A 27,325-nucleotide genomic window follows, 5' to 3' on the forward strand; every position below is an offset into this window, starting at 1 on the left:
AATGTAGGCAGAAAAGTCTTGCATGAAAACGAGATCTCAGGCGTTGCAGCGGACAATAGGCAGGGCCCATGCACTGTGGTGGCGGCTGCCTTTATTTACCCACTTACAGAAGCTTTACTGGTATATAAATAAAGTCAGCTTCAGGAAAACTTAAAAGTTTTCTGTTGCTCTGCATTATTTTTGCTTTTGTGTTGCAAAAAGCAGCTGCTGTCACCTCAAACGCGAGAACTGAGCCTCGTTTTTTGCCGTGCTCCACGAAAAAAAAGTGCGTGAGGGGTGCCCGAGCGTAAGTAAACTGGCTGGAATGCAGGAATGCGTTCGCACCCCAAAGTTTCTGAACAAACTTTCCATGAATGAGGCGTCGAACACAGGAGAACAGAACGCCGCAATCACGCACACCCACACCAATGTTCGACCACCCTGAGAGAAAATGAGCTTGTGTTTCTGTGCTCACTCAGCCGTCGCTGATTTGTGTACACAAAAACACACTAATGCGTAGAATGTAGCTTTTGATAAGAGAAGCCCTTGTTTAGCTGAGAAATGATGCACAAATCCACAGCAAAACACAATGAGTTCAGCTGTGTTGGTGAAACGCTGCTGTGCCGGAGGGCCAAACTGAATTACAAGATAATTACAACCAAACAAAGTACAAAATTCAGTACCAAACTGAAGCAGTATTTCATATCAAATGCAAACTGTAATCAAAAACACAACCAGAGCGGAAACTAAAATCTGGAGAACTGAATAGCCTTATGTTTCTCTTAAAACTATGAGCATAAGATAAAGAACATCGAATAAAAACTCTGATCCAGCCTCCAGTCATGTTTACAGACAGTTCCTTGGATAGCAATCAAGTTTGTAAATGAGTTTAAGTCAAACTATGTGTAGGGTTTTAATTCTAAATGCCAGCTATTCCCCTAAATCTAACCCTGAATCTACGCAGTTTTAACTCTAAAACAGGAGCCAAAGAGCAATCTGGTAAAAATGTCACGACCTGACAATCAGAGGAATAAAATGTAGAAAAAAAGGTTTTCGGCCAGTCTCGGTTTCAGACAGAAAAAAAAGGAACAGAAAGCTACTTCTCAGAAAAACATTACATCAGCAGAACCCGAGCGAAAAACAATTCTCAGCAACGAGCATTATCTTCCAATCTGTCTGTCAGTGTGAGTTTGTGTTGAACCAGTTAGTCGGGCTCGTATTTACTTATTTTGTTCCTTCGGGGAGTGTTAACAGAGCCAATTATCAGTGTGAAAAAGGCTCTATTTTCACAGAAAAACGAGTCCCACTCCACTTCCACTCGACCGCGCGGCGCTGCATCGGAAAGGATGGAGACGCGGCGGGAAAGCGCCATGTCAAATAAAAATGCTCGGCTTGTTGTTGGGAAAAACACCTCACCGGAACAAAAACAGGAAGAAGGAAAAAAAAAACACTTTTGCCTACACACACACCCCTCTTCTGCACACTCGTGCAATAAGCAGGAAGCGTTGAAGCTGACTAAGATAAAGTCAGCATGGGAATATCGTCACTGTGCACCTGAAAGAGCTTACTGTAGGAACTAATTCGCATGACCACACACATGCTGGTATACACAGCCAACTATCTACGTCAGCTTCACTTTCATTTCTAGTCAAACTCCTCATGTTTAAAAGTCCTGTTTCACACATAACCTCCTCCTCAATGAGGAGAGCATCACTCAAAGCACAGAACTGTAAATAAAGAAGCACTTTTGACACACTACCTACACATCCTGCCTTCCTCTTACCTGTTCTCTGCTTGTCTGGACGTCCCAACAGCCAGAGGCCGTTTGGTTTTCCCTGGTGGACGCTTGGGCTCAGGGACGGAGGGGAAGACAAGTTTTTTCCTGTCTGCACCTTCTTCTTTTTCTTGTGGATGCTGTTTCCCATTTTGGGGAGGTTCTGAAGCCCCTAAAGTGGGTCTACCATCTTGTCTCCAAGCGACATTACGTCTGTACTCTCCAGCTTCCGAGTCCCTGCGGTCCAATCATTCCTGCTGATTCAGCCCCTCCGACACACGCGCCACGCTATTGAGTATCTGTGCTAAAGACCCACTGACACCATTTCTGTAAGACCGACGAGTTCCAGCTCTGATCATCAAAGCAGAGCCTGAGTGGGAAAAAAAAAATAAAAATCGAATAAAATAAAACAACACACAGAGGCTCTGATGCTGTCGCCTCGCTGCTCACGCACATCAAGCTCCTGAAGGATCGGCAACATCCAACAGACAAGCTCAAGTGTGTGTGTGTGAATGTATGCAAGCGATTGTGTGTGAGTGCCCCTCCCACTCCCTGCCTTCACGATCGCTGTTCTCCCAAACTGAGCATTCACACAGCTGAGCATACTCACACACACTTATAGAACCTTAAATACTTAAAACAGCATTTTCTTATGCCAAGTGACACCTCCTCTAATTTTCTCCTATTGTTAGCGGTGATAAGTGGTCTTTATTGCAGATCGTTATAGGCACAGCTGACAGATCCTGTCAACACAGCACTGATGTTGGAGAAAACACAGATTCCACTTCCACAGTGTCTCTTAGAGACACACACACACACACACAAACACACAGAAATCAGCTGACGGGAGGGGAGCGGTTCATCAGTGCTGTTTGTTTCACAGAAAATAAGGGCTAAATACTGACTGATAAAGCACTGACAAAACGAGCGGAGACTGAAAACGACGACGGCGGGCTTAATTATTGAGCTGACCGTGACGGGCGCCGCTCTTTTGTCTTCTGAAATTCCCGAAGCACACATACGATTGTACACAAGCGGTCGCTCGCTCAGATAACGACGGAATCTGAAAGAGCAGAATCTGTGCCAGCCAGCGCATCGCACACATCAAAGCTGGTTTTCAGAGGAGAATATTCCATCGATGCTGGAGGAAATACAGATGGGAGGGTTACAGTAGGAAAGATGATCGGGACTACTAAAGGATCAACAAAGACCCAACATATCAGTGTTTTCTGTCATTTTTTTATCTAAAGAAAATCTAGCAGCAAACACATTTGCCCCTAAATACTGGGATCACGATGCCCCGACCTTTTGCCAACCCTTTGCGGCTGTCGTTCTAATGGCAGAGCCTGTGGATCGATAGTCATCGAGAGTGAGGTCAGAAGGGAGGCTTATGGAAGGTAGAGAGATGGTAGGAACACCATCCGCGCGGGGGACGCTGCTGACATCACGTGAAACTGAGATTCCTCACAGGAAAGAAAAGGAAGAAGGGAGAGGGACGATGAGGAGCAAGAAAATGAAACCAAACGCTCATCATCGTGGTCACTCTTTTCACATTTCCTCTCACTCCTGCATGCCCTGCTCCTGGGATGTGCAGAGAACTGCTGAGAGATAAAAAGCCTCCAATAAAAAGCAGATTTACAGCTCCGGGAGGGGCTATGGAGGGGGGGTGCATTGTACAGAGAGAGCTGCAAAGAATTTACAATCCCTCGTTCCCCTTGAGGAGGGATCGATTTGAGCAGCAGGACTTGCTGGGACTTTCCAATTATGAAATATAATTGCTTACCAAATGCGGGCTGAAATGCATTTGCATGAGAGAAGGAGAAGGGAATATATGTGTCTGTAGGATATCACACTATACTCCTATCGCAGTGTAAGATGATCTGCAATGATGCACTCACAGATCCTCCTAATGCAGCCCCAACAGAACCGCACCCAGTACATTTGTGCTGGTATGGTGCTCCTATCTCATCCGTCATAGAGCTGGGAGAGTGCACTTAGGAGTGTGTGCGTCTGTGTGTGCACTGGCTGCTCTTCACTCTGCAATTACCTATGAGCTGTAAAACATCATGCCCAACATGCCCCAGATCCATTTAAATGTGCGAGTGATCAAAGTCTGTGTCACTGTCATGAGATTTTAGAATATGACAAGTGTGGGGAGCTCAAAGGCGAACAAAAGTGCAGGGGTACATGAAAGGGCAGTGGTGCAGAGGAATGTCGTTGTCAGGGGATAGTTGTCAGGGAAAGTGGTTGCCAGGGTGATCATCGCAAGGGTCTTGAGACGGGACCACCTTTCTAAATGTTTGAGTTTGTAGTCTTATTTGACTGCGTGATGGAGTGTGTGTCCGAGAGGAGAGAGCTAGGGGTCGAAAACAAGAGATTTGTTAAAAAAAAAAAGAAGAGAGGTTAGACATTAAAAGACTGACAGTTGGCGTGCATCGTCCTGCAATCTATGATCTTGGTTTAAGTCTTTTTAGTTCAATATACATCAGCCCAGCGCTCCCATCTTGTGGCAAGGTTTAGCTATCACCATACAAGCCCTACACGCAAAAATGTAAGTGTTAAAACTATGGAAAACCTAAAGCAACAAACTTCTCCTCCGCTCACTTGGTTATCAGGATGAAGAGTCCTTCTCCAAACCGCTGTGACAATGTTACATGCACTTTGTTCCGAAGAGCAAAGATCAAGTTTTCTGGCTGTTTTTCACATGCCTTCAGGACGCCTGAACTTAGTTCAGTGTGTTAAAGTGCTAAAGGTATTCATATTAGGCCCAGTCCCGGTTCTGTGCTCTGGTAGTTGGAAGAAATAAAACACAGGTTAAAGGAAAAATGATCCAGTGGTCACACAGCTTCAAAACAGCAACATAACTGACGAAGCCACCTCATTTTTGCATCTCAAAACATAACCTACTCCGCTAATGAAGGACAAGCAGCAGTCTGGTCCGCTGTTCGCAGCAAGACAAGATTATATAAATGCACTTCAACAAATGCAGTTAAACGTCTTAATTACGCCTAATTTCAACTTCCGGTGCGAAAATAGATCTTTTTTGTTCTATGAAGACAAAAAGAATCAGTATTGACCCGACTGTCAGGCCATCCGCAGAGCTCCACTTACCTACAGTAATGCTACAATGAAAGAGCAGGGGGGCCTGGTGTTCCCCTGACATTAGTTGCTCTCGAGTGTTACGGTAGCAAGGGCCCCCCTTTTTTTTTAATGCTACATTCATGTATATGAATTACAATTACAAGGTGGCAACATCTCATTTTGACATGTGGCTCAGAGTGATTTGGACTGGGCTGGAGCCTATCCCAGCTGTCACTGGGCGAGAGGCGGGGCGCACCCTGGACAGCCCGCCAGGTCCATAAAAGAGTTTTATCTCAGTTCAAAGTATTTCAATCTAATCTTCTGGGGGAGAAAGTGCACAAACATAAACAAGTGTCATAAGCTTCAGCAGCAACGAAAGCGGTGATTGCCGCCCAAGTCTAATCGGGTGTGGCCCAAAAAAAAACCTTAGAGACAGTTGTATGCTACTGCATGGCCAGGAAGGGCATAGAAAGGTGTTGTGTACATCTTTATCTACAAGTCTGAACTGCTGCTGCCTTCATTTCCAGCTAAATATAAGCCTTTTAAGAGTTTTTAAAGCCACAAGCTTTAAGATAAAACGGATAAAGTAACACTGTTTGGTGCTCTGACACACTTTTACAGATCACAAATGATCGGAACATATATGGCTGTGAGTGTCGCTTTACTCAAGACTGACTGAATTCCTCGGTGGCTTTGTCATTGTGCAGTCTGTTCTTCTCCGTGTAGGGAAAAAAAGAACAGCAGCTGGATCGAGTAAACGGCGTTCAACAGGTGTATCTATTGCAACACATTATACAACAGGAACCCCACACACACACACACACACACACACACACACACACACACACACACACACACACAAACTCACACACGCAGTCCTGAGGGGTAAACTTGTTGTGGTTCTCTGTGTATACAGACTCCTACTACCCCAGTCCTACGCTGATCTCTTCCAGCTGCTCCCCCCGCCACATCAAACACCCTGGACGTCCCATGAAACAACCCATTACCTTTAAGGCTATAAACAGCACCTCTGCAAAATAAGCTTGAGGATGATGACAAGAGATTTTAGTGACCTTTTCCTCTGTACATGTGTGTACTTGGGTGGGTTGTTCAAGAAGCATGCACATAAATATATGTTTCTCTGGAAAAATTAGATTCAACATGACATGAGGACAGATGTGGCTTAATTGGGCCGTATCCCCCATGAAGGGGAGCTTCCCTTTACCCCTCTGCACCGCTGCAGCACATCTCATCGTGCCACTCTTACCACACTTTGGGCCCTCATATTAAACGCGACCCGAGAGACGATGTTCTCTTTACTCCAGACGTCACAGCTGGACGCTATTGTTGCCTCGCCGCATTGCTGCCGCAGCAGTGTGTCCCTCACAATGCCGTTGCCTGGGAGACGTTTACCTCTCCGACGTAGCTTTAAGTCCGCGGTGATGGATGAGGGCTGGAGGTATCTGCTTACCCAGGTAAAATTACCTCACTCATCCATGTGTGCGTGTGCATGTGCATGTGCATATTCCCAGGGGACAGAGTGAGGTTGCATTATACTTTCACACTCCTCCCTATCGGCATGCGCTCCACTCGCCGCCTCTATCCTTTCAAAATGCATTAAACTGCTGAGTTGTGGCCTGTAATAGAGCTGTATACAATATATTTTTATGTAATGAGATGTTTGCTCCACAGTAACTCTGCCAGGTCTGTAATCTACATTACAGTTTGTGAGTCTACACACCCTGACTGTGATGTGGCTGTCACACACATGGACAAGCCCTTGCATTTAAAGGAACTCTAGCAAAGAAAGGGATCCATTGCAAGCACACTTAGAAGGCCTGCGTGTGTGATACAGTTGAAAGCGCTGTCACACTGACGCACTCGCACACGCGCGGCTTCGCGCAAGCAGAAAAACAATGGCTGCACACATGGAGACACACATGGAATCCGAGGGATTGCGCAAAATGACCTCACCGCTCAAACAGCGGCCAAAGATGGGCTGAGCGGGTACAAAGCAGGTAGTTGCGGGGCCTCCGTAAGCCCTTATGTGTGTTGGTGTGTGGAGGTGATGTCATGGACGTTGGCGCCGCCCTAAGCCCAGCAATATGCAGCTGACACACAAACACGGATATAACCCCCTGATACAGGGTAGCAACCAAGTCACACGCCCTCACACACAGCACTGCAAGATATCCACACGTCGCTACGAACACACGCTGATTACACAGTAAGAAGCAGCGGAGAGTTACACGCCCACAGTGGTGCTGAGCACAGGGCGTGAAGCAAGCTGAGGTGCCAGTCAAAAGCAGAGATGTGCTGCGCTGAATGCGAAAATCTATGAAAAAGAGACGTGTGTGTGTGTGTGTTTTCTGAGAAGTCACTCTAATTAAAAAAGCATTGAGAGACTGTTCCCTAAGAGTCCTCTTTAGGCTGAATGGGGCTTTGTGATTCGTTGTAATCTCTCCCCTACATCGCATAACTCCAAGACCAATCTGGCATCCGGGCTGCCACGCACTCACATGCGCACCAACAAGACCAGCAGACCTTGGCGCGCGCACACACACACACACACACACACACACACAAACTGCTCTGATGCACGGCTCCAAGGAATTCAGCACATCAAAGAGTGCTTTTTTTTTTCCTGCAACAGGAGAAGAATCTCTAAAATGTATCTGAAGGCCAGAGCTCTGGATCACGGAGGAGTAAATCTGAGAGAGCTACCTGTCATAAAGATGTCCAGAATCAGTTTTACCACAAAGAAGCGGCGAGGCGCAGTGGCTTAGTCTGTGTCTTGTTCTTGCCAAAGCACGTGCAGTCATGTAAAAAAAGCAAGCGCACCTGATGGAAACAGTTGGACGATTTTTTGGGGTTGACAGGAGCTGAAAGGAGAGCGGGGGCACCTGTGTGGAAACTCTGACCCACGCAGGCAAACATTTTGGTGGAGAGGGGAAAACACGCGGTGCGGATAGGAAGGTGATAAAGGCTGATTGTGTTCATCAAATGAGATAGCGTCTCACTTTATAATAATATAGAACCAGCCGTGTTATCTGTGACTGCATGTGTTAGTCGCAAAGGCTCTACTGTATAAGCTATTTCCAGTTGTTTACTTCAATTCAAAACAAAATCGAGGCTCGTAGGCTGCTGCTTCGCAGCCTCACACTCACACTTAATGGCAGATGTGAACTGCAAGGAGCTGTAATGCAGCTCGATTCTGGGATGTGGCGGCTGGTAAGATTCAGTCTGTCTCTTCTCTCCCTGAGTCTTCTTCAGCTCAAACACGTTAACGAGGCTCAAATAATAAGACTCAAATAAGTAAGTGACATGCCAAGGTGGCGGGATTGCAGCAGTTGTAATTTTGGCAGCGCGTCTCATTGCTGTGGAACGTTTAAATGCTGCCTATAAGCATTTCGATTGCTGTGTCGACCCGGTCCCCGAAGCAGTGAAGTAACCCCGAACCATAACCTTGCCACGCCATGCTTCCCAGTTTGTATTGCTTTTATTTTTCTCTTGAAAAAAGACTGCTTTGGTCTGAAAAAAACCCAAAAACATGCCTTAATGTGGCCAAACAGTTGTGTCTAACGTCCATCCGTCCAGAAAACTTCGTTTCACATCACTCGGGCAGGTCAAATGTGTGCAATTTCCTTCTACTGGAACACAATGGGGGATATTTTGGGGGGTTTCTTGGAGACTTATTTCATCATCGGTTTGCTCTTGATATACATTTGCAGAGGCAGCCCATCCTGGATAATTTGGCGGTTGTTTGAATGCCATTCAACTTGTAGAAGATTGACATATCTTTAAACGATTTGGAGAGCCTTTTTTTTTTTTTTAAGCTTTTTAGATGATGGGGCAAGAGCACAGACTTCAACAGCATAGATGTAAGAAGATTAAAAAAAAGAATCCCTTCGGAGATGACACTCATAAGTAGGGCTGGGTATCGTGGCCAATTTCCTAAATCGATTAGATTTCGAATCATAAGGTCCTGAATCGATTAATCCCGATTCGATTTGAGTCAATCTGCTCTTAAATAATGAAAATGGCTCAACAAAACAAAATTTCTTTTCACCATAAACAACCGGTTTTAAGTGCAAACTTATAAATTGGACAGTTTAAACTTCGGCTGTAAACAAAACTGTCTCAAGTCTCAAAAGGGCAATTTTGAAATTATAAAGGAATTGCAAGTGAAAGTGTCCTTTAACTACAACATTCCATCACTGCAAATTGCATTAAGTCGTTGTTTCTTAATGTGCAAAAATAATAATAATGGTAACAAAACTAAAAGTAAACTTAAACTGTCTAAAGACAAGTCCTGTTATTGTGAATTTGTGACCAAGTGAGAATAAAGTCACAATAATAACAATAACTTGTGAAACCTAGCCTGGCTGACGCGTCCACAATCTCGATGAGATGGTGGTCTGGGAACTAGGTGTGCATTTTCTCGTATTTGAGGCGTGGTTTACGAATGCCTAGAGCCGTTTATTGGGCGCTACGAATGTCTATCAAATGACGTCAGGTTCTTCCCATGCTGCTTTGCGCGCGATTCATAGCCAATTGTATCACTTATACCAGATGACGACAGAAATTCGACGAGGAAGAAGAAAAAAAAATGGAAAATAAAAGTAAACTTGCGCTCTAAGCTACTTAAATTGACAACAAAGTAGGCCTATATGCTATATTCTACATGAATTTTTATGTTGTAGAGTTGTGAATTTATTTTAATAATGGAGAAATTGAGCAGCCTTGCTTTGTTGTCTACAGTAGTAGATCAACCCTCATCTTACTTTGAAGCTCCAAGCTCCCAGAAGTGACGTCGACGCAGCTTTAGCAGCAGAGAAGCTATCAGGCTTGTGTTGATAATAATAAACTCCTGGACTATTTTCAAACTTCCAAATGCATCGTTTTGTGAGTACAGACCATATTTGTACTACTGTAGAAGTTTGGTGTCATGACGTGATTTTAGTGTGGTAATTTTGGAGATACTGGCAGGGTCCGTTAGCGCTTGTACTAAGCTATTCGGGATAACTCAGTAACTCAGCTGATGTTCAGCCAATATCGGAAAAACTTCGGGTATGGCTACTTGGCTGGATGTCACGGTTCAAATGACCTTAGGGTGAATCTACTCCGAAACACTTTCTAAGGCTGCATTGAACGGTAACATTGTGTCCGCTGTCATGTTGGATTAACACTCTACAAGCTTCGGTGTAGCGCATAGACGTCGTCATCGTCTTGCTGCCCCCCCGTTCTGTGATTGGTTCCCAAACTCTGGCAAAAATAAGGGCGGTGGTTTCCAGGCTGACTTTGCAGTGAGAATGAAATCGAGCGCAAAGCAGCATGGGAATTCCCAGGCTATGTGAAACCTGGACATCACTGTCAACGCAGTCGTGCATGACAGTGACTTCTCATTACATGTATCATGTGCTACAGACCACCGAGGTTCTCACGAGCCACACCGCTATTAATATAGCTGCCATGTTGACGGGGGCCATACAGGAGTGGGGGCTGACCAGCAAAGACCCAGCAGTCGTGACGGACAACGCTGCAAATATGGTTCATGCGGTGGAGATAATGCAGCTGATCGTCGGCTACTTCGCGCGCTTGTTGTCGGAAGCTAACGTTATCGTAGCGTGATACCTTGTCAAGTAGTTTCTGAGCTTCGTAGTATTTTTACAATAACTGACCTCCGCTTGGCAGACCTTGCAAAACACTTTGGTTTTATCCAGCTAATTGTTCTTTGTTGTTCTAAATCCGAAATGGTTCCAGACGTCAGACTTAAGTTGGGGCGGCTTGCTGAGCAGAGTTTTACCTGCGTCGGCCATCTTGCGTGGACGTAAACGCACCACTGCTGCGTCACGCACGAGACTACAGGGATTAACTTCATGGGGAAAAATCTATCTCATGCCCAATGAATCGCTATTGCAAAATTTGAATGGAATCGATTTAAAGGTGAGATAGATTTACTGACTTTTTCCAAGTAGCTGTTAATTTTTAATACTACTTACACCCTCCATTTCCAAAGAAACTCACTCTGAAAGCATTCTGTCAGACTTTACAATCTGCAGATGAACTGGTGAGGGTGTCAGGATTGGGTAGATAAGGAGCCAACACTTTGCAATGGAGAGTTGGTCGTGGCTCACTGTGCCAAACTCGGTCAGAGAATCCTACAATCGGTTAAAAAAAATAACAGTAATGGATGAATAAATTAAATACTGAGAGCAAAAATGAATAAAAAAAAATGCTCAATGCAAAATTTCATAAAAAAGTTTGGTCGTCCAACATCCACAGTATGATAGCATAATAGTGTGGAAAGAGTCGATTTTGGGGAAATCTCATTGCAAAAGAAGCCAAGGACAGAAACCACGTCTGGATGCAAGTGACATTCGAGTCCTTGAGGCAGCAGTGCATTAAAAAACAATCCCGCAGCTACATGAGCCCAAGTGCACTTTGCAAAACCTTTGCTACTCATCCCGGTCTGCTGCTGCATCCAGAACTGTAACCTGACACTGTATTATGCAACAAGGAAGACATGCTGCATATCAACTGTGTGCAGAAACACAGTCGAGTTCTGTGAACCAAGGTTCATCTGGACTTTGTGCTGTGCTTGGGACAGATGAGCACCGTCTTCCAGCTGCTTTTGGACATAACGGGATGACTTGCATACGTGCGAGGGCATCATTGATGCAGAGGTGTATGTAATCATTTGGGAGAGACATGTGCTGCCATCAAAACAAAATCTTTTCTTGGGAAAAGCATTATTTTTATAGAGCTTACAAATGTATGGAGCATCGTGAAGAGGAGAATCAGACAGCTCGAATGATTCCATGCCATTTAAAGGAAGTGTGATGTCACATTCCTGGTGTGTTGCTGGCAACAACTTGTATATATATTTAAATAGTTTCAGTCCACACAAGTCGACATACTGAGCCAAAAATAAAAGCTTGCTATTAACACAACCCAAAAAAATGCTGTAAAACAAAGATTACAGGACACCAGTGAACAGCTCATCTATATTTTGTTCCAATCTTACTTTTTAAAGCTGCAGCTCCTGGCCTAGCTGGGGGCTCTTAAAGCTTTGCTTCACAGTGGTGCTTTTAAGTCTTAAAATGGAAAAACTCCCTCACACAAAACGCCAAAAAAACATGGTTCCCACACATCAGCCATTGACCACATCCTCTGGCGGGGAATTATTAGCAAGACTGCTGGTTACTGTTTGGTTTCGGATGGAGTCACTGCCTCTTACTAGTATGTTTGACATACTAACGCATCCTGGAAGTCCCCTCTAGGTGAAACGAGTAAGAGAAAAAAACGGGACTGGCCAAAACAGTCAGAGGTAAATCTGGGTTGTCAAGAGTTACAGCAGTAATCACGCACACACGCACGCGCACACACACAGTGACATAGCGGGATGGGTTTAGAGGTGAAACAAAAACAGGAAATGGGGACTGTGGGTAATCTCTGTGCTGCCGACCAAGCAAACGCATCAGTAAACAGAAAAGGGGATTAGACCCCTGTGCCAATGTGTCTGTGTGAGTCACTTACGCCAAGTTACAGATGTACAGACTGATGTCCTGACAATGAATAAAGCTCTCTTAACTTTCCATCTTAATCCAGAAGTCACCAGATTCCACAGAAACATGTCATCCACGCATGTTCAGTGGTGAAAAAAAAGACAAAATTCCACCACAAAGTTACCAAACAAACAAGAAGAGGCTTAAAAAAAAAGACTTATAAACTTATTTTACTCTCTTCTATCTAATTACTAACGAGGGCGCTAAGAAGCAACATTAACCTCTGCAGTTGGACTAGTGAACAAAACATTTCCTGGTTTTAAAGCGGAGAAATTCTGTACAAGCATGTCCTCTTAAAGGTAGGGTAGGAGATCCTGGATTTTGAGTCCAGCGAAGCTGCATTTTGAAAATACACAGGTCAAAAGTCCCAACCCTTTTCTTCACTTTCCCCCCGAAGCCACGCCTCTAGAGTACATGAACGCGCACGAGTACGAAGGCGCACGAGCGCTGTTCTGACAGCAAGCATCGATCGTTGCCGTATTTAGTATTTACGCTAGGCGTCCACTATTCCGGCACGTCAAGCCGTATCCAACGCATTCAATTAATTTTCAATGAAATCCGGCCGATCGTTGTCGCCGTGCTCGCAAAGCATGCTGGGATTCCGGCACGGCGAGCGGGGGACTTGCGGCACGTCAAAAAGTTGGGCTCGCTCGAAGTTTATGCAAATTTGCCACGGCAGCCGTAGTGCGTTATCCAATGACTGTAGATCATGTGATCTCCTGTGTCGGCTCAGCAGCACAGCAGCTCTCCTCGCTCGCAGATCCACAGCCATGGTGAAATACGAAATAATTTTCCATTGCTGACGATTTATACACATTAATTTCCCTCCAAAACTCAAATTTTTAGAGGGAGAAACTTCGGTTGGTTAAAATCACAAGTTATTTACTTTCCACCGGAGCCCGTATGTTCTATCTACAACTTCGTATACAAGCCCCTCTGTACACGCCCACTGCAGCAGCAACACGGCGACACTAGGCATCCAATCCGGCGAGTTACGTTGACGTGACGGAATAGTGGACGCCTAGCCTTAGTATATGCTAACTATGCGTTTAATAATGCTAGGTGCTAGCCAAGCTGGCTCTAGTTTAGCTTCCTGCCAAGCTTCTGGACGCGTAATTCGTTCACGGAGCAGGGTACGCGCACAGGGGGAAGGAGGAGCAGATTGCAGTTTGATAGACGCATCAGAATCCAATCATCGTTAACGGTCCGTTCGGTATGATTGGATAGTGTTTTTCCTAGATTGTACGTTCTAGAGGCCACTAAAACTTTTTTATATTTGTGTCAAAACTTTTTATTAATTGGTTGCAATGGGGGTGTGAAGAGTATTTCAAGCAATATGTAATAAAATGCTCCAGAAAAAGATCCCCTACCCCACCTTTAAGTGTTTTCTCTCTTGCAAAATGCATTGAGTGACTTTTTTGCCACTCGAGGGAAAGGAAAGAAACTGTACAAACTGGCTTTAATAGCTTTTTAAAGCTGGTAAGAACAGCATAACAGTCAACACATATTTAAACATCCTGCATACACAGAGCGACGACATTCTTTTTAAGTTGTGTTTCGGACTGCTTGGCACATATTAGCTCCTTTTAGCTCTGTTTAGGTCTCCGCCACATCATTATAGAAATGTCTTTGCTCCACTATATTTGCCGGCTAATTGCTAACTATGAGCTTAATCACATTTGGTGCCAACATGCATCCTGGGTGATTCAGTCACAGATGGACAGTGCTAAACACAGGGGCGAACGCACTCAGGATGGGTTTAGGATGCAGTAAGTCTCGATTGCTCAGGCCACATTCAGAGGTGGTCCAGTAAACAGCAGAGGAGCCGCCACGAGAATGCTTTCCCATTCCTTCTTTTTCAAGAAAAACTACCATCTGTAAAAAGTGAGGTAAAATTAGGGGAAAAGCCTCTCGCTCATTTAAAATGATTAGAAAGTAATCTGTGGGAAATGTACTGAAGAAACTATCTTCAGAGGCAAACATTGTTTTTTACAGAACTGGAGCGTTGGGGCCATCGGTAGCTCACTAAGAGGCTCCATGGGTGAGCTGTCTCAGGTTTGTAATGTTTCTTTGAAACCATTTTGGCAATTATTGTACCCGATGTGGTCACCTTATCGTGAAATTCTTTGCATGAGTCACGACACAAAAATCCTTCCAACAGTAAGCAGCCACTTATTCGCCACACTTGTGCCCACAGTCAAGTTGTGTAGAAAGCAGCTGACTGCACCCCCCGTCAGAATTTAAGTGGGTTAAAAGCTTTATTTTCTTTTAAATTCATTTTATGCTTCTTGACATCTCTCATGTCACAGCTGTTACTGTTTCACTGCGTGCAGAGCGGCTAACGATCGCATGCGGTCGCTCGGGTCACACATGTGGACCAATTTAAACTGCATGTGTGAACACGTGTACTTGGAGCTGTCCACTTGTGATCACATCACCCAGGGCCGGATGTCAGCACCACGGCCCTTCATCTCACTCCTTGGGAAGTTCGCGTGAGGATTTTCCTGAAAGCAGTTGCTACTCAGAGAGCAGGAAGAGTCGAGCTAAGCAATAAGAGTTGCGTAAAACCATAAACAGTGAGCTGAGGAACTAAACTTTCCCCCGTAGAAGTGAGAGGAGACAGAATCCCGAGGAGCATTACTGAAGTTACACGATGAAGACTACTGTTTTAGATTAAGGTTTCAGCATTTTCTTTTTTATATTCATACTGAAAATACACTCTGTGATACAATTAGTGAATTCTGTTTTGTATGGAATTTCACTCAAGGACCCAAAGCTTCCTGTACTGATCAATTCTAACAAACTGTTTCTGGTCAGCTGCTATTTCATTCAGCTTTTCATAGGGAATCAAGATTGAAATTCCTTAGATTTACAAGTGCGTGATCCAGTCAGTGTTCTTTAGGGATGTAAAAGCATCAGTTAAACAGCTAGACCTGAAAACATCAAGGGCGACACGACAACCCACTCACCTTTTGGAGCGTCATGGTTCTGCAGTCCAAGTTTGGCATCTGTCACACCACAAAGAGTACGGTTAAGTCCATTGCCAATGCTCTTCTTCCTCCGACTCCCCCTCAACCAGTTTAAGGCCTGTCCCAGAGAGCTTCCTGGCTTCTTCTGCCCACGCTGAGCCCTCGCCTCCCGGGCTAGGATCTCAGTGATGTCCCTGGGCACCAGGTCACCTGTAGACCTCCTCCGGGACATCCTGAGGCTGGTCGTGGAATCTGAGTCTCGGTACTTCCACCCAAAACAGTGTGCTTTCTGTGGGAATACGCCACGGGATCTAAAACCTCGCCGCTCTCCTGGATTGGATGAATTTCTCTGTCCCTCTTTGGCCTCTCTTAGTATCTATGTTTTTCCTGACTGTCACCACCTGGGATAACAATGAGATCAGCAGGATGAGAGAAAGAGGGCACAAAGGGAAAGACACAAAAATAGGCCGGGAACGAAAGCCAGTGGAACAATTGCGTGGCATGAAAAATCCAGAGGAGAACAAGAATAACGCAGGATTAACTACAGATCAACCGAATAAGTCAAGGGCTATAATAAGTGGTCAAGGGGTTATTAGCAAGGCAACATGAAGTTATGAAATAGGATGAAACAACATCAGTTTGACTTTATACAAATACAGTTTTCCAATTACACTTTTGCCCCCCCCCTCCTCCACTTTTCTATTTTCAACTGTTCTGTGTGTATCGTGGCTTCAGGGTGGAGGGCTGGAGCTCTGCAGTGTCCACATTCTGTACGTGTGTGCCTGCCTTTGGTTCCCATTAGCAGAAAAGTGTGTATGGATGAGTCAGAGAAAAGAAGGAAAGTCAATCCAATCAAACTAGCAATGACTAAACATGCTTTTTCCTTTAAAGACGTGCAACTAAAGCACACGGAGGGTCAGACACCCAATCTGCTTCTACACAATGCTGCACACAAAGCAAAAGAATTTGCTGCGAAACAGTCAGACAAGACATGAGCGTTTACAACTTACTCAGCGAGCGTGCTGTCCTCTCCTCTGCTCCCCTCTTTTCTCTCAGCCTGAGAACAGCTTTGCAGAGCATATGTGTGTGTGTGTGTGTGTGTTTAGCAGGGTAAATGAAGCTCCATGCTCTCTGAACACCCAGTCCCTCCCTCTGCATGGGAGCCAGCCTCTCCTCCACCCTCTTACATTGCTGTTTGGACTTTGCCACACCACTCCAGCGCTGACTGCTTCTCTTTACATTCCAAACAGCTGGGGCTTAGCATTTTAGCTTCATTGTTGAGTCCTTTTCTTGAGCTGCGCAGGTCATTAGCTGCTTCCTGTACCGCAGTTGGACTTCTTTAGCATTTTCTCTTTTACCGGGGATCAGGTGCATTCACTCGGGGTCCCTGAGGAGGGGAACTCTCGAGTCATAATCCATCATGGCAGCTAGAAAAAAGAAAAAATACACACCTAGGATCAGTTCAACGGGACACAGTCGGTTCTATGTCCGAAGAACAAGACAGAAATACAAAGGAAACAGTTTTTTCTTTTCTGCCAAGATGTATTTCTTTTTTTGCAGATAGGATGGGATGGCTCTTCCCTGACTCTGTGTAACCAGGTGGAAACCCAACACCCCTTGTTAGATGTGACACACACACATAATTAGGCAGGCAGGTGGGGCGAGTCACAAGGGGCCGGTTACCTTCGAGTCGTGTTCAGGTGGTGCTCACCTTCAGCTTAAGAACTGAAATCTGACAGTAGCATCAAAACTGCACTCCAGTGGGGTACAAGACTAGCACAAGCCAGTGGTGGGTGGGTCACTTATTAGTAGTGGGAGGAGTTCATATAAATGTGTGGCTGTGTTGCAGGAGTGGCTTTAATGTAGAGGAGAGTTGCTGGGGTGAGAAAGGGGAAGTTGGAGGAAAGGGGGAGGAGAAAGTGTCACAGCCTGGGGGCAACAACCGAGTCGAGCCAGTGGCTACAGTCGACGATGTGGCTAATTAGCAACAACAAGCTTCACTGAAGTCGCAGTGTATTCTATTCAATGGAACAGTATGGTATTATCTAATCATTCCAATCTATCAACACAAAGAACATTGACTGAAATGACCACTCATAACCTCAACATCAGAGGATTAAACTTTATAAAATGTCTGTCCCCTGGTATAATAAACAAATTGCTGTTAGTTTCCAATAAAGTGAGATAAAAACCTTCTTAGAATCCTATTTTTCTGCTCAGTTTTCCAGCTGGTCCATAGAATGAAATCAATGAAATCACAAGGCCTCTTCAACATCGTACAACTAGCTCCTTTGCCTGAAATCAATTTGCCACAACATTCTTCATTTTGTTCTCGACCAGCATATGTTAGAATAGATATGTTGAGGCAGTCTTTTAATAAACAATCAAACTCTTTCACTCGTTTTTTTCCCCCAGTGTCTGCTTCATATATAGCCAGCGAGCCATGGGTCATTTGTTTCGTTCCACTCCTGAGACGAGGCAGCCAAATTACCTGTCTGCTGGGATTCCTGAGCCTATTTCTGGCACACGACCTAAGAATATCACTGTCAGTCAGCCTCTGACAAAAAAGAAAGAAAGGAAACAACACATGTTTCTCATATTCTGCAGGCCAACATCCCTGGAGCTGATCTTACACTGTCAGCGTTAGTCAGCAGCCTCTTCCTTTATGTCTCAAACAAACATCATCTTTGGCCAAAAGAAAATCAAAACACGTGGCGTGACTTTGATCAACACGCTGTGGCCATTATGTTACCTTTAGATCCGGTGACAGATTCCCTTCTGCACCCATTTAAATTAATTAAAAGTTAATCAACTTGTTCCAAAGATCAGATCTGTTGGCCGGTTATTACTGTGAGATGATTAATGACGTCGGTGCGAGACAGACTGATAGGTGGAGCGGTCCATACTGTATGTGTGTGCTGGTGTGCTGGGAGGGGTTAGGATGAGTCATAGTTTAGTTCACTCACGCCTAACAGGCTGAAATGTTTAATGTTTCCATGGCAATGCAGGAGAAAACAGTCATCCTCAGGATGTCAGCATGGGGGCTGCAAATATGTGTGTGTGTGTGTGTGTGTGTGTGTGTGTGTGTGTGTGTGCTGTATGAGGTGCAAAATAATTAACCAACACAAGAGTATGAGCCAACTGGGGAGTGTATCACCAAACCTTCCTGACTCCGTTTCCCTTTTGGCTCTACTTTCCAACGACTGTTGTACCTACAATAACTGGCTACGTCTTCTAAAAAGCCTTCCTCCTGTCATACAACAATTACACGTTAATACCTTTGACACAGTTATGAAACTGAAACTGAATACGGAAAAACTGAATAAAGGCAACAGGGTCACTGAATATGTCTGGGCATCTCACGTCTTAAAGGGATAGTTCGCCTCTTTTGACATGAAGCTGTATGACATCCCATATTAGCAATATCATTTATGAACATTTTCTTACCCCCCGCTGCGTCCTGTGAGCCGAGTTCCAGCCTCGTTTTGACGTTGACGAAGGTAGTCCGGCTAGTTGGCCGGGGCCACAAAAATAAAGAGTTTTGCTTCTCAAAACAATTCAAAAGAGTAATACATTTGCATCACAAAATCGTTCATCCAGAAAAAGTCAGACCTCACAATCGATTGGCGCTATTTTCTCTCCCTTCGTATCACTGCGTTCAGCCACCTGCCGACAGCCGCACGTTACAGTGTTTACTGCTCGGTCTGCACTTCGGTCTGCACGGTCTACACAGCACGCAGTGATACGAAGGGAGAGAAAGTAGCGCCAAGCGATTGTGAGGTCTGACTTTTTCTGAATGAACGATTTTGTGATTTTGTGAAATTTAATAAATGATATTGCCAGTATGGGATGTCATACAGCTTCATGTCAAAAGAGGCGAACTATCCCTTTAATAGGCTACAGGAAAATGTTTTGCCAAAATCTGTGATGTTGTGGCATATGTTACAGTGCAACTGCAGCAACACCCGAGATAGGATCGAGAATGCTGTATGTAGGTAAAACCTAACTACTGTTCAGAACTAGTATAACTATGTTTAAACAGGCAAAACATCTGGATTTATAGTGTCATTCAGATCACTTTTGGAGAGAAAAAAAACATTCCCATGACACCCCCCCCCATTTTTTTTTTCTTTCAGGATGAAAAGTGAATCTTTTTGATAAACTAAAAAACCCCTGACATGGATTAACCTCAGAATTGTGAGGCCACAGATGGTCTAATCTGGCAGAAACCGGCTTAAAGCACGGACCCAAAACCAAAGAGTAAAAGGTTGCGTATTTTCAAACCAAATCTCAATACAAACAAACGACAAAAAAAACATGCATCGATAATAAACAGTAATATCAACATATATATAACTATTCATTTTTTCCCCTTTCAACCTATCAGATCTATTAGTATAGTGATCTGAAAGCATAATTTCTGCATACCAGAATGTAGGATGTATAACTTTAACCTTTTTGTCTTCGTATTAACCTCTTTGGATACACTGCAGTTGCTGCGTGAGAAACTTTAGAGGCAAAAATATTCATTTAATGAGACGCATTACAGACGAAGAGGTTAAAATGTCAAAATGAATACCTGCAGATATATGGAGTAGTAGATGTTCATGTTTGATGTAGGGGGAAGTAACACCCAAACATCTCATTCAAGTAAATTTGGGACATTAAAACAGCTTAGTGTCATTAACAGACATGAGCTGGTGGAATTACCACAGCAATGAAAGCAATATGAACTTTCAGTGAGTGACCTGTGTGTGTTTGATGTGACCGAGAGGAGACTGCAGGCAGGAAATCCATACTGCCGGTTGGGATAAGCCCGGCTCTCTCAGACCGGCATTATCATTCCCGACCTGCTTTTGTCCTGCCACAGAGGCCTTCTCTCTGCAGCGATCGCTTCCCTCTGTTTGTTTTCTGAAACAAAACCAAACAACACTGAAAGTCCATAAAAAAAACAGGGAAAATGCATTCCCAAAGAAGTTATTTACAACATCCACCGACTGAGAGGATGGGAGGGGTGGAAAAGGAGGTACGGCAGGAAAATAAATGAGGACAGCAAGAGAATTGTGGCATGTAATAATAGTTTTAAAGAATGGGGAGAGGTTGCAGGTTGATTTTCAGCTGTGAAGCACACAGAGGGGATTCGCCCGTGTAACAGAGACAGCTTTGTCTCACCTGCTAACTGTGCATGACCAGAACAGAGGATACTTATGGCAGTGAGATCTCGGGGTGTGGGAAAAAGGAATGAACAAAACGGTAACCTAAAAGTTTGTGAAAACTGGGGACTGACAGATCGGTCGAAAGTGAAGTTAGGTTCAGGTGTTTTGAGCAAAGAGGATGACAATCAGGTGCACACGGATGACCCGTTTTACTACAAGATCATCCCTCAAGTCTGATCTTCACAACACGCGTATCACTTCACCAGAGAGGGGTAAAAGAAGCATTAGGTTGTGGGTTTATAGAATGATTCATTCATAATGATAGACGTCCGATGATGTTTCGCCATATTTCTGAATACAAAAAAGCAATGCAAAAACTTAAAAAGTGTTCAGGAAACTTCAAGCACCGCTGTATAAAACCAAACAGCAAAAGAGTGGACAAAACGGGAGGGAAAAGAAGACAGAGGAGGTAAAAAAAAAAAAAAAAAGCATTTCTCTGACCCCCACTGCACAGGTTGTTCCTGTCCGGGCATGTTGTCACACCTTCCTCATGAAAGCAGCTTCTCACTGTCCATGAGGCCTCTGACCTGCCTCTTTTACAGGCACAAAACACTAGCTCATGTTGGTAGAGGAGGAGCGAGATTTCATTTCCTCCATGATAAAAAGGGTGAAAACAGAAGAAATACAGTCGCGTTGTGTCTCTGTCTACAGGTTTCAGTGAGACGAAGCAGAGAGAAAAAATGACAACCCAGGTGGAATCTGCTGGCAGATGGCTGTTTTACGCTTTATTATGCCTTTGGGGAACGATTTTGTTCCCCAAAGGCTGAAGTGGGCTGAAGGATGGTAATTTCTGGCGGGTTGTTAGTTTACAAATTATCCTCAAATTCGTCATTCTTAAATTTAGTGCATTTATTTTTAAAAACAAGGCTGTAATTTGTTCATTCCCATCTCTTTTGGCAACTGTTTCCTCGTCACTGAGATGACAGCTGCTGCTCTGGAGCTGCCACAAAGTGCACGTTTTATCAGCTGCAGTGCTTTGAGAAAGTGAAGACACTGAACTGAAGGGCAGATCCTAGGTCACCGTTTGGGGGATTTCCTCCCGTCTGATACAGAGGAGGAGGAGGTGGCAATAACTTCAATGTGCCTGTGATGCATCAGCTTCCTCTAAGCTGTTCATCACATTTTATGGGCCAATCAGTGTTTGCCTTTGAGTGGACGAGTTAAATATGGCCTACATAGTTTCACCTGACCCTTCTTTCACACACACTTACGCAGACATATATCAAATAAAGGAAACCCCACATTTATCAGCGGTGCATGGCCAGCCACACTCGATGATGCTTTTTTACTGAAAGATGGAATAATAAACACACAAAGCCCCGTGTGTCTGGTGTTCAGCGTTAAACTGTTTTCACAACGGACAGTGAAATATTTCTTTGAATCCGGCCGCAGTCTGAGCCAAAACACACTGGCTGTGAGAGCCATCTGGCCGGCAATTCAAGCACAAATGAAGGTGGAAATACAGACATTCTTCTTTTTTTAGGCTTTTTCTTTGATCAGAGTGCAATTGTTCCGCTGTTCTCTTTTTCCCCCCATGAGAGTTTTGCTGTTTTAACCGATTAAACCTAGACACCAAGGTCCGTATATGATGAATATAGCATTTACTAACACAAACTGTCTCCTCTTCTTGTGCATTTTATGATGTACTCACGAGTTAATAAAACACTGTTCAGAATTCTCGAGAAAAGTCCACAAGAGGAAAAAAGCTAAATATCAACCAAAATATAGACCCATACACACGTCATTCTGCAAAAATGGAGGCTTTTCTGTTGAACATGCCATTGTTACTGCTCCTTTAAAAAACTTGAGGTGAAAGTAGCAGGAATTCCTAAAGGGTGTGGTCGCCGCTGGGTTGCTTTGGGGCTGGACAAAAACAGGCCACAGCTTTCTATCAGCCCCATCCAACTATCCATGTTTCTGTCTTTCCTCATCCCTCCCTCTCCCCTGTTCAACCGTCTGTTTTCTATCTGTCTCCTGTGGGGGGGTCTCTCACTGACGTCACTATCAGGAGATCTGGAGCGACCTCTGTCACTTCTTCACTACAAACAAAAAAAAAAAACAGGGCTGGCACTCGCACAACATCCAATTAAGAGAGCTGCACCCAGAGCAGTGATCCTCTCCATTTCTGAATTCATGGGTAAAGAACTTTATTTGTGGGGTCATAGTCTGAGTCAGTTTTTTTTTTTTTAACTTTTGATCTTTCACAGTTCAAACTAACATTTACACCACAACATTTACCATCTTAAGACAGCACACTGCAGCTTCTTCTAAAGGATGTTAGCACACTGGTGCACGTGGACATAACGGCTCGGATTTTACACCCACGCCTGCCGATGACTCATAGCAAACTTTAAATCTTAGCTTTACGTGTTTGGATTCAGAGACGGCTGGATGAGTCTCTTCCGAGTACAGAGTACAGATGAGTAGAACGTAGTTTGGGACAAGTAACAGATCTAAAGGCAGCCGAGGATGAGAATAATTTCTAAATGTCTTGAAAAAGGTTAGGCGACAGATTTAATTCTTGATCATTCCCACAGTTGTTGAGATTTCCCTGATGTCAGATGTTTCAGCAATTTGATCACCAAAGTCAGAGTATACTCTGTATGGGGGAAAAAAATAAAGAGTCAACCCACAGATGGTGGTGGGGATCATGATTTTTTTGTGGGAAAAAAATCCAATTTCAGCCTACACAACAGGTGTTGACAAATTTCAGAGTGGACCGAGGTGGCTAAAAACTGAGAAGCCTCTCCAACAACAACGTCCAGGATCTCTCTTTCATGACTGAACACCACGGCAAGATCCGCACCAACTGAGACAAAGGTGATCTCATCTCTTCCAGCTTTTCTTGTCTCTCCTTATCAGCTGTTTTCATCTGCAGTGTCTGTTCATGGGAAGTGGTTGTGCTCGTGCAACGACATGAAGGCGATACATTTAAAAGAATGACTGTCACAGAAGTTTGACAATAACAATAACATGAAAAAAAATTCTGGGCTCTTTCTCAGTGCTTTGAAACGAAGGCTGCTTCCAAAACATACAAAAAAAAAAACGTCTGGAGAGTTTCCTGCATTCTGATTTCAAATATGAGTCGCCTTCTTTGATCAAAAGAGAGACGAATTAGCAAATCAAAGAAATAAAGGAACCAGCTTTGGCTACTCTGCCTTAAAAAGGCGCGGACAAGCATGCCTGTCCTCTTTAAATAAAGGAAACATTCTTCATCCAGAACAATGGAAAAACAAGTCATACATAAAGACCACGAAAAGCAAACTGGTACAGACAGTTGGTGCCTGATGACAGTGAGAAGACTGCGGCTGAGGATAACGTAACAGAAACACTCTCCTCAAAGTAAACACCAGATAAGCTCTCTGTCATTAAGCGCCTCTTAGTTGTAGTGAGACAGCGCCGGATGATGCATGACACGACAGAGTCGAGACCAACAAAAACCACAGCGAGAGAAGTGAAGATAGGGTTTGAGAATGAGCCACCTATCAGTTGGACGAGTCTTTGAAAATGAAAATTTGGCGTCCATGCACACTTGTTTAACTTTTCTTCTCCATGCAGTGTGGAGCACAAACATAGATATGATCTTTGATCAGTTCACAAGCCGTAAAAAATGGGCATAATATTAAAACAGTGCAGGGGTAATCAGGTGGCTGCCACAACAAGTTTTATGGCCAAGATTCTTATTGTCATCCGACACCTTGGTTACCTAACACTGACACACTTTATCATTTGCTGATGGTTTCCCACAGACTACATACTTTGTCATGAAAGTCTTATGAAATAACTTTGGAAAACACAGGTCCTTTCATGAATAAATCCCACCATTCTTTCCTAATCACACAATGTTTTGAGGGCCAGTCTGAAACTTTACGGCACTGGAGGAGGCTAAGATCGCTTCATTTCAAATTTTATGACAGTAAATGACTTTAGCAATGTAAAAGGATGTGCTTGTTTTCTCTTGAAAACATAGAACCAGAACTGCGAACCGTGCAACTGCCCTCTAAGTGGCATCATTTCCAAAGTAGAGAATATTTTGGAGCTACAGCACCAGTGGATTGTTTAGATTTAGATTTAGATTTAGATCCATCAGCTGTGACATTATTCATATCAAAAATCACGCAAGCAGACAACTGACCATACCAACAGCTTGCTTTGAAATATTCGACTGTTACCAAAGAGGGGGTTATTCCATCCACCAGACCAGATTCTGGGGAAAAAGACGCAGCATGATGACGTGCACAGGGGGTCCTCCACCAAAGTCCGAATGGGAGCCAAGGAACTGCCGGCTCCAAATGTCAGCGGAGCTTAGAAACCCCAACAAGATAAACTTCAACAGCCTTTAATGTCTCACATCTCTGCAATAAAGGAAACTGGTGACACAGAACCAAAACCTTTATGAGTTCAGCAATAAGTCACAGCTGAGGGGTGGGGAGAGAAGAGAAACAGAAGGTGGAGGAGAACACACTGACAGGATGTTCTGCTGAGTTTGGACAATACCGCAGATTGGAGCCGACAGTAACAGACCAGTCCAAAAGAAAGTCCAGCATATGGCCTATCTCCGTGGGACATGAAGTCCTCAACCACAACCCCCTTAAATATTTGGTTTACTCCTTGTCCTACGCGCACACACACACACACACACACACTGATGATCTCCTCATCCTCCACACAGGAAATGAACAGAAAAGAGTCCAAGAGGAGCTGAAGATATGGTGGTTTTTATGGCGGGTACGTGAGGGAGAGTCTCAAAACCGCGTTCCAGATCCCAGCGGCTGTGTGGGTGTGCATCTCGACAGTGTTAATGTGTTGAGCATAACGTCATGTAAATTACAGTCTCCTTGCCAAAGCCCAGACGTGCCAAATCGCGGAGATGAAGTGGTCAAGAGGGAAGAGTTAGGTAAACATTACATCTTGTCTGGAGCGCAAGGGACTTAACCTTTTCATGGAAACACTGAATCAGAATCACAGAGGGATTACCATATAATTTATTTACAGGGTGTTGCCGCCAATTAGTCTGTTTAGTAAGGTGCAAATGCACCCCGAGGAGGGATTTTCCAAAATTAATCTTGGATAGTTTAAATCCATCTGTGATTGTACAGCAGGAATTAGCTTTGAAACAAGAAATTTGAGATTTAACTGTATGACAAACGCAGAGTATATTAGTGCAGCCTTTTATGGTCGACTCATCATCATTTTACTACATCTGCCACATAAAAGTGAACTGTTGAATGAACGCAGTGGTTGGGGCTGTTTCTAAAACAGAAAGATTCAGCTTTTTCTTCCGTTACCGTTAGTATATAGAGTTCAAATTGAACTGTGGCGCCACCTAGTGGTGCTGGATTGTTATACATTTTCCCAATGAGCCATTAAAAGGATGCAATCTGAGAGGACATAACAGACATATATTCATATATAGGCCATCTATATATCCGGTAAAAGAAGTTGAAAGTCTACAATTCAGAAATAATTCTAAAAATGAAAATATTCATAGATCAACGAGACGGTTTGCAGCAAAATCTGCTTGTCACTGTTTTCTCTAAACATTGCATTCCTTTAATCATCATTTCATCATCACCATCTCTGCTTTCTCTGTTATGTGCCTCATCTTTTCGCGCTATTTCCGGCCCTCTCGTTCTCAGGCTCACATGCAGAACCACCTGTCCGCTCAATTGTTGGGGTCAGAAGTTTAGGTGAAAACCAATCCTCCCATGGGAAGTACCGCCACAAAAGTAGAGGCAGCTATTTAAAGAGTCCTTGATAATGAAGAGGCACGGATGTAATCCTGGAATCCTTCTTTTATTATAAACCCCTCACAAACACACACCTCAGCTACCGCAACACATTCTTCTGGATGCAACTCATCTGGTCTCACTGGTATCATAGAGGGAAAGACGAAGAGATGTGTGTTCAAAAATTCATCATCCCGCAAATCCATTTAATTTGAAAGTCTTTCTTTTAAAACGTGCGTTTTCTTGAAATAAGGGGCGACCGCTCCAAGACGGTGTCAAGTTATTGATGAAAATGCTTAAAAGATTCTGAATCCTTGAAGATCATTTTCCAAGAATCTTTCACCTCTTGTACTTTGAAACAGCCTGCCGTTGCCCTTCTTTCTGCTTACCCAGTGTTTATTAATAAACCTAAACAGATCCGAGGTAGTCATGGTCACACATAGCAGCAGAGTGACTGAGGGAGAGGAGGTTGGTCCCCCTCCCCTCAGTTCAGTTCATCTGCACACACTTCTCCCGCTCATTCTCCGCCGCTCACTTCGCTCTGTCGTTTGAACCACAACCTGTTCATCTTGTTCGACGAATGTTCCTCACCAGGACTCAGCTCAGGGACGGAGGAAACCTGGATATATGGTTTGTAACGATGATGCTCATCAACTTTTCACACAACTCAGTTACGTACATTCATTTGCAGTGCATGTGAAAGTTAGATAAGTTAAAGCTTGCAAAAAAACAAAAAAAGAAATCTTAAATCTTGGTGTTGTTCTTGCTGAGCAGAAGAAGAAAAGTTCATGTTTAGGTTAGTCTGTAAATGTAGGTCAGAGCTTCCTCCGGGTGGTGAAGTTCTAAAGGAATGTTGCCTGGTGCCAGTGGCTGCCTGCAGCAGGACAGCCGCTCACCGCCATGTCCTCCCCAGAGCTTTGTTTCTGTTTCAAGTTTCTAAGATGCACATACTGTACACTCATTAGTACGTCTATTGTCTGACCTAAATTAACAGAAACACGAGAGCTGA

General features: G+C 44.0%; 1 protein-coding gene across 2 annotated transcripts in view; it reads right to left on the reverse strand.

The window, feature by feature from the left end:
• nhsl3 (NHS like 3) overlaps positions 1-16,789 on the reverse strand; it is a 39,287-nt gene extending 22,498 nt beyond the window's left edge. The window contains exons 1-2 of one of the 2 annotated variants that reach the window (XM_075449364.1): positions 16,382-16,789; positions 15,372-15,772 (exon numbers count right to left, since the gene is read on the reverse strand). In XM_075449364.1, coding sequence (XP_075305479.1) covers positions 15,372-15,603 — 232 coding nt within the window. In that variant the 5' untranslated portion in view covers positions 15,604-15,772; positions 16,382-16,789. Of the gene's footprint in view, positions 1-1,762; positions 1,979-15,371; positions 15,773-16,381 lie in introns of those variants that run through there. The other variant, XM_075449365.1, reaches the window with a different exon arrangement.
• Between the last annotated feature and the right edge of the window lie 10,536 nt (positions 16,790-27,325).

The sequence above is a fragment of the Odontesthes bonariensis genome, chromosome 18, assembly GCF_027942865.1.
Source record: "Odontesthes bonariensis isolate fOdoBon6 chromosome 18, fOdoBon6.hap1, whole genome shotgun sequence".
NCBI lineage: Eukaryota > Metazoa > Chordata > Actinopteri > Atheriniformes > Atherinopsidae > Odontesthes > Odontesthes bonariensis.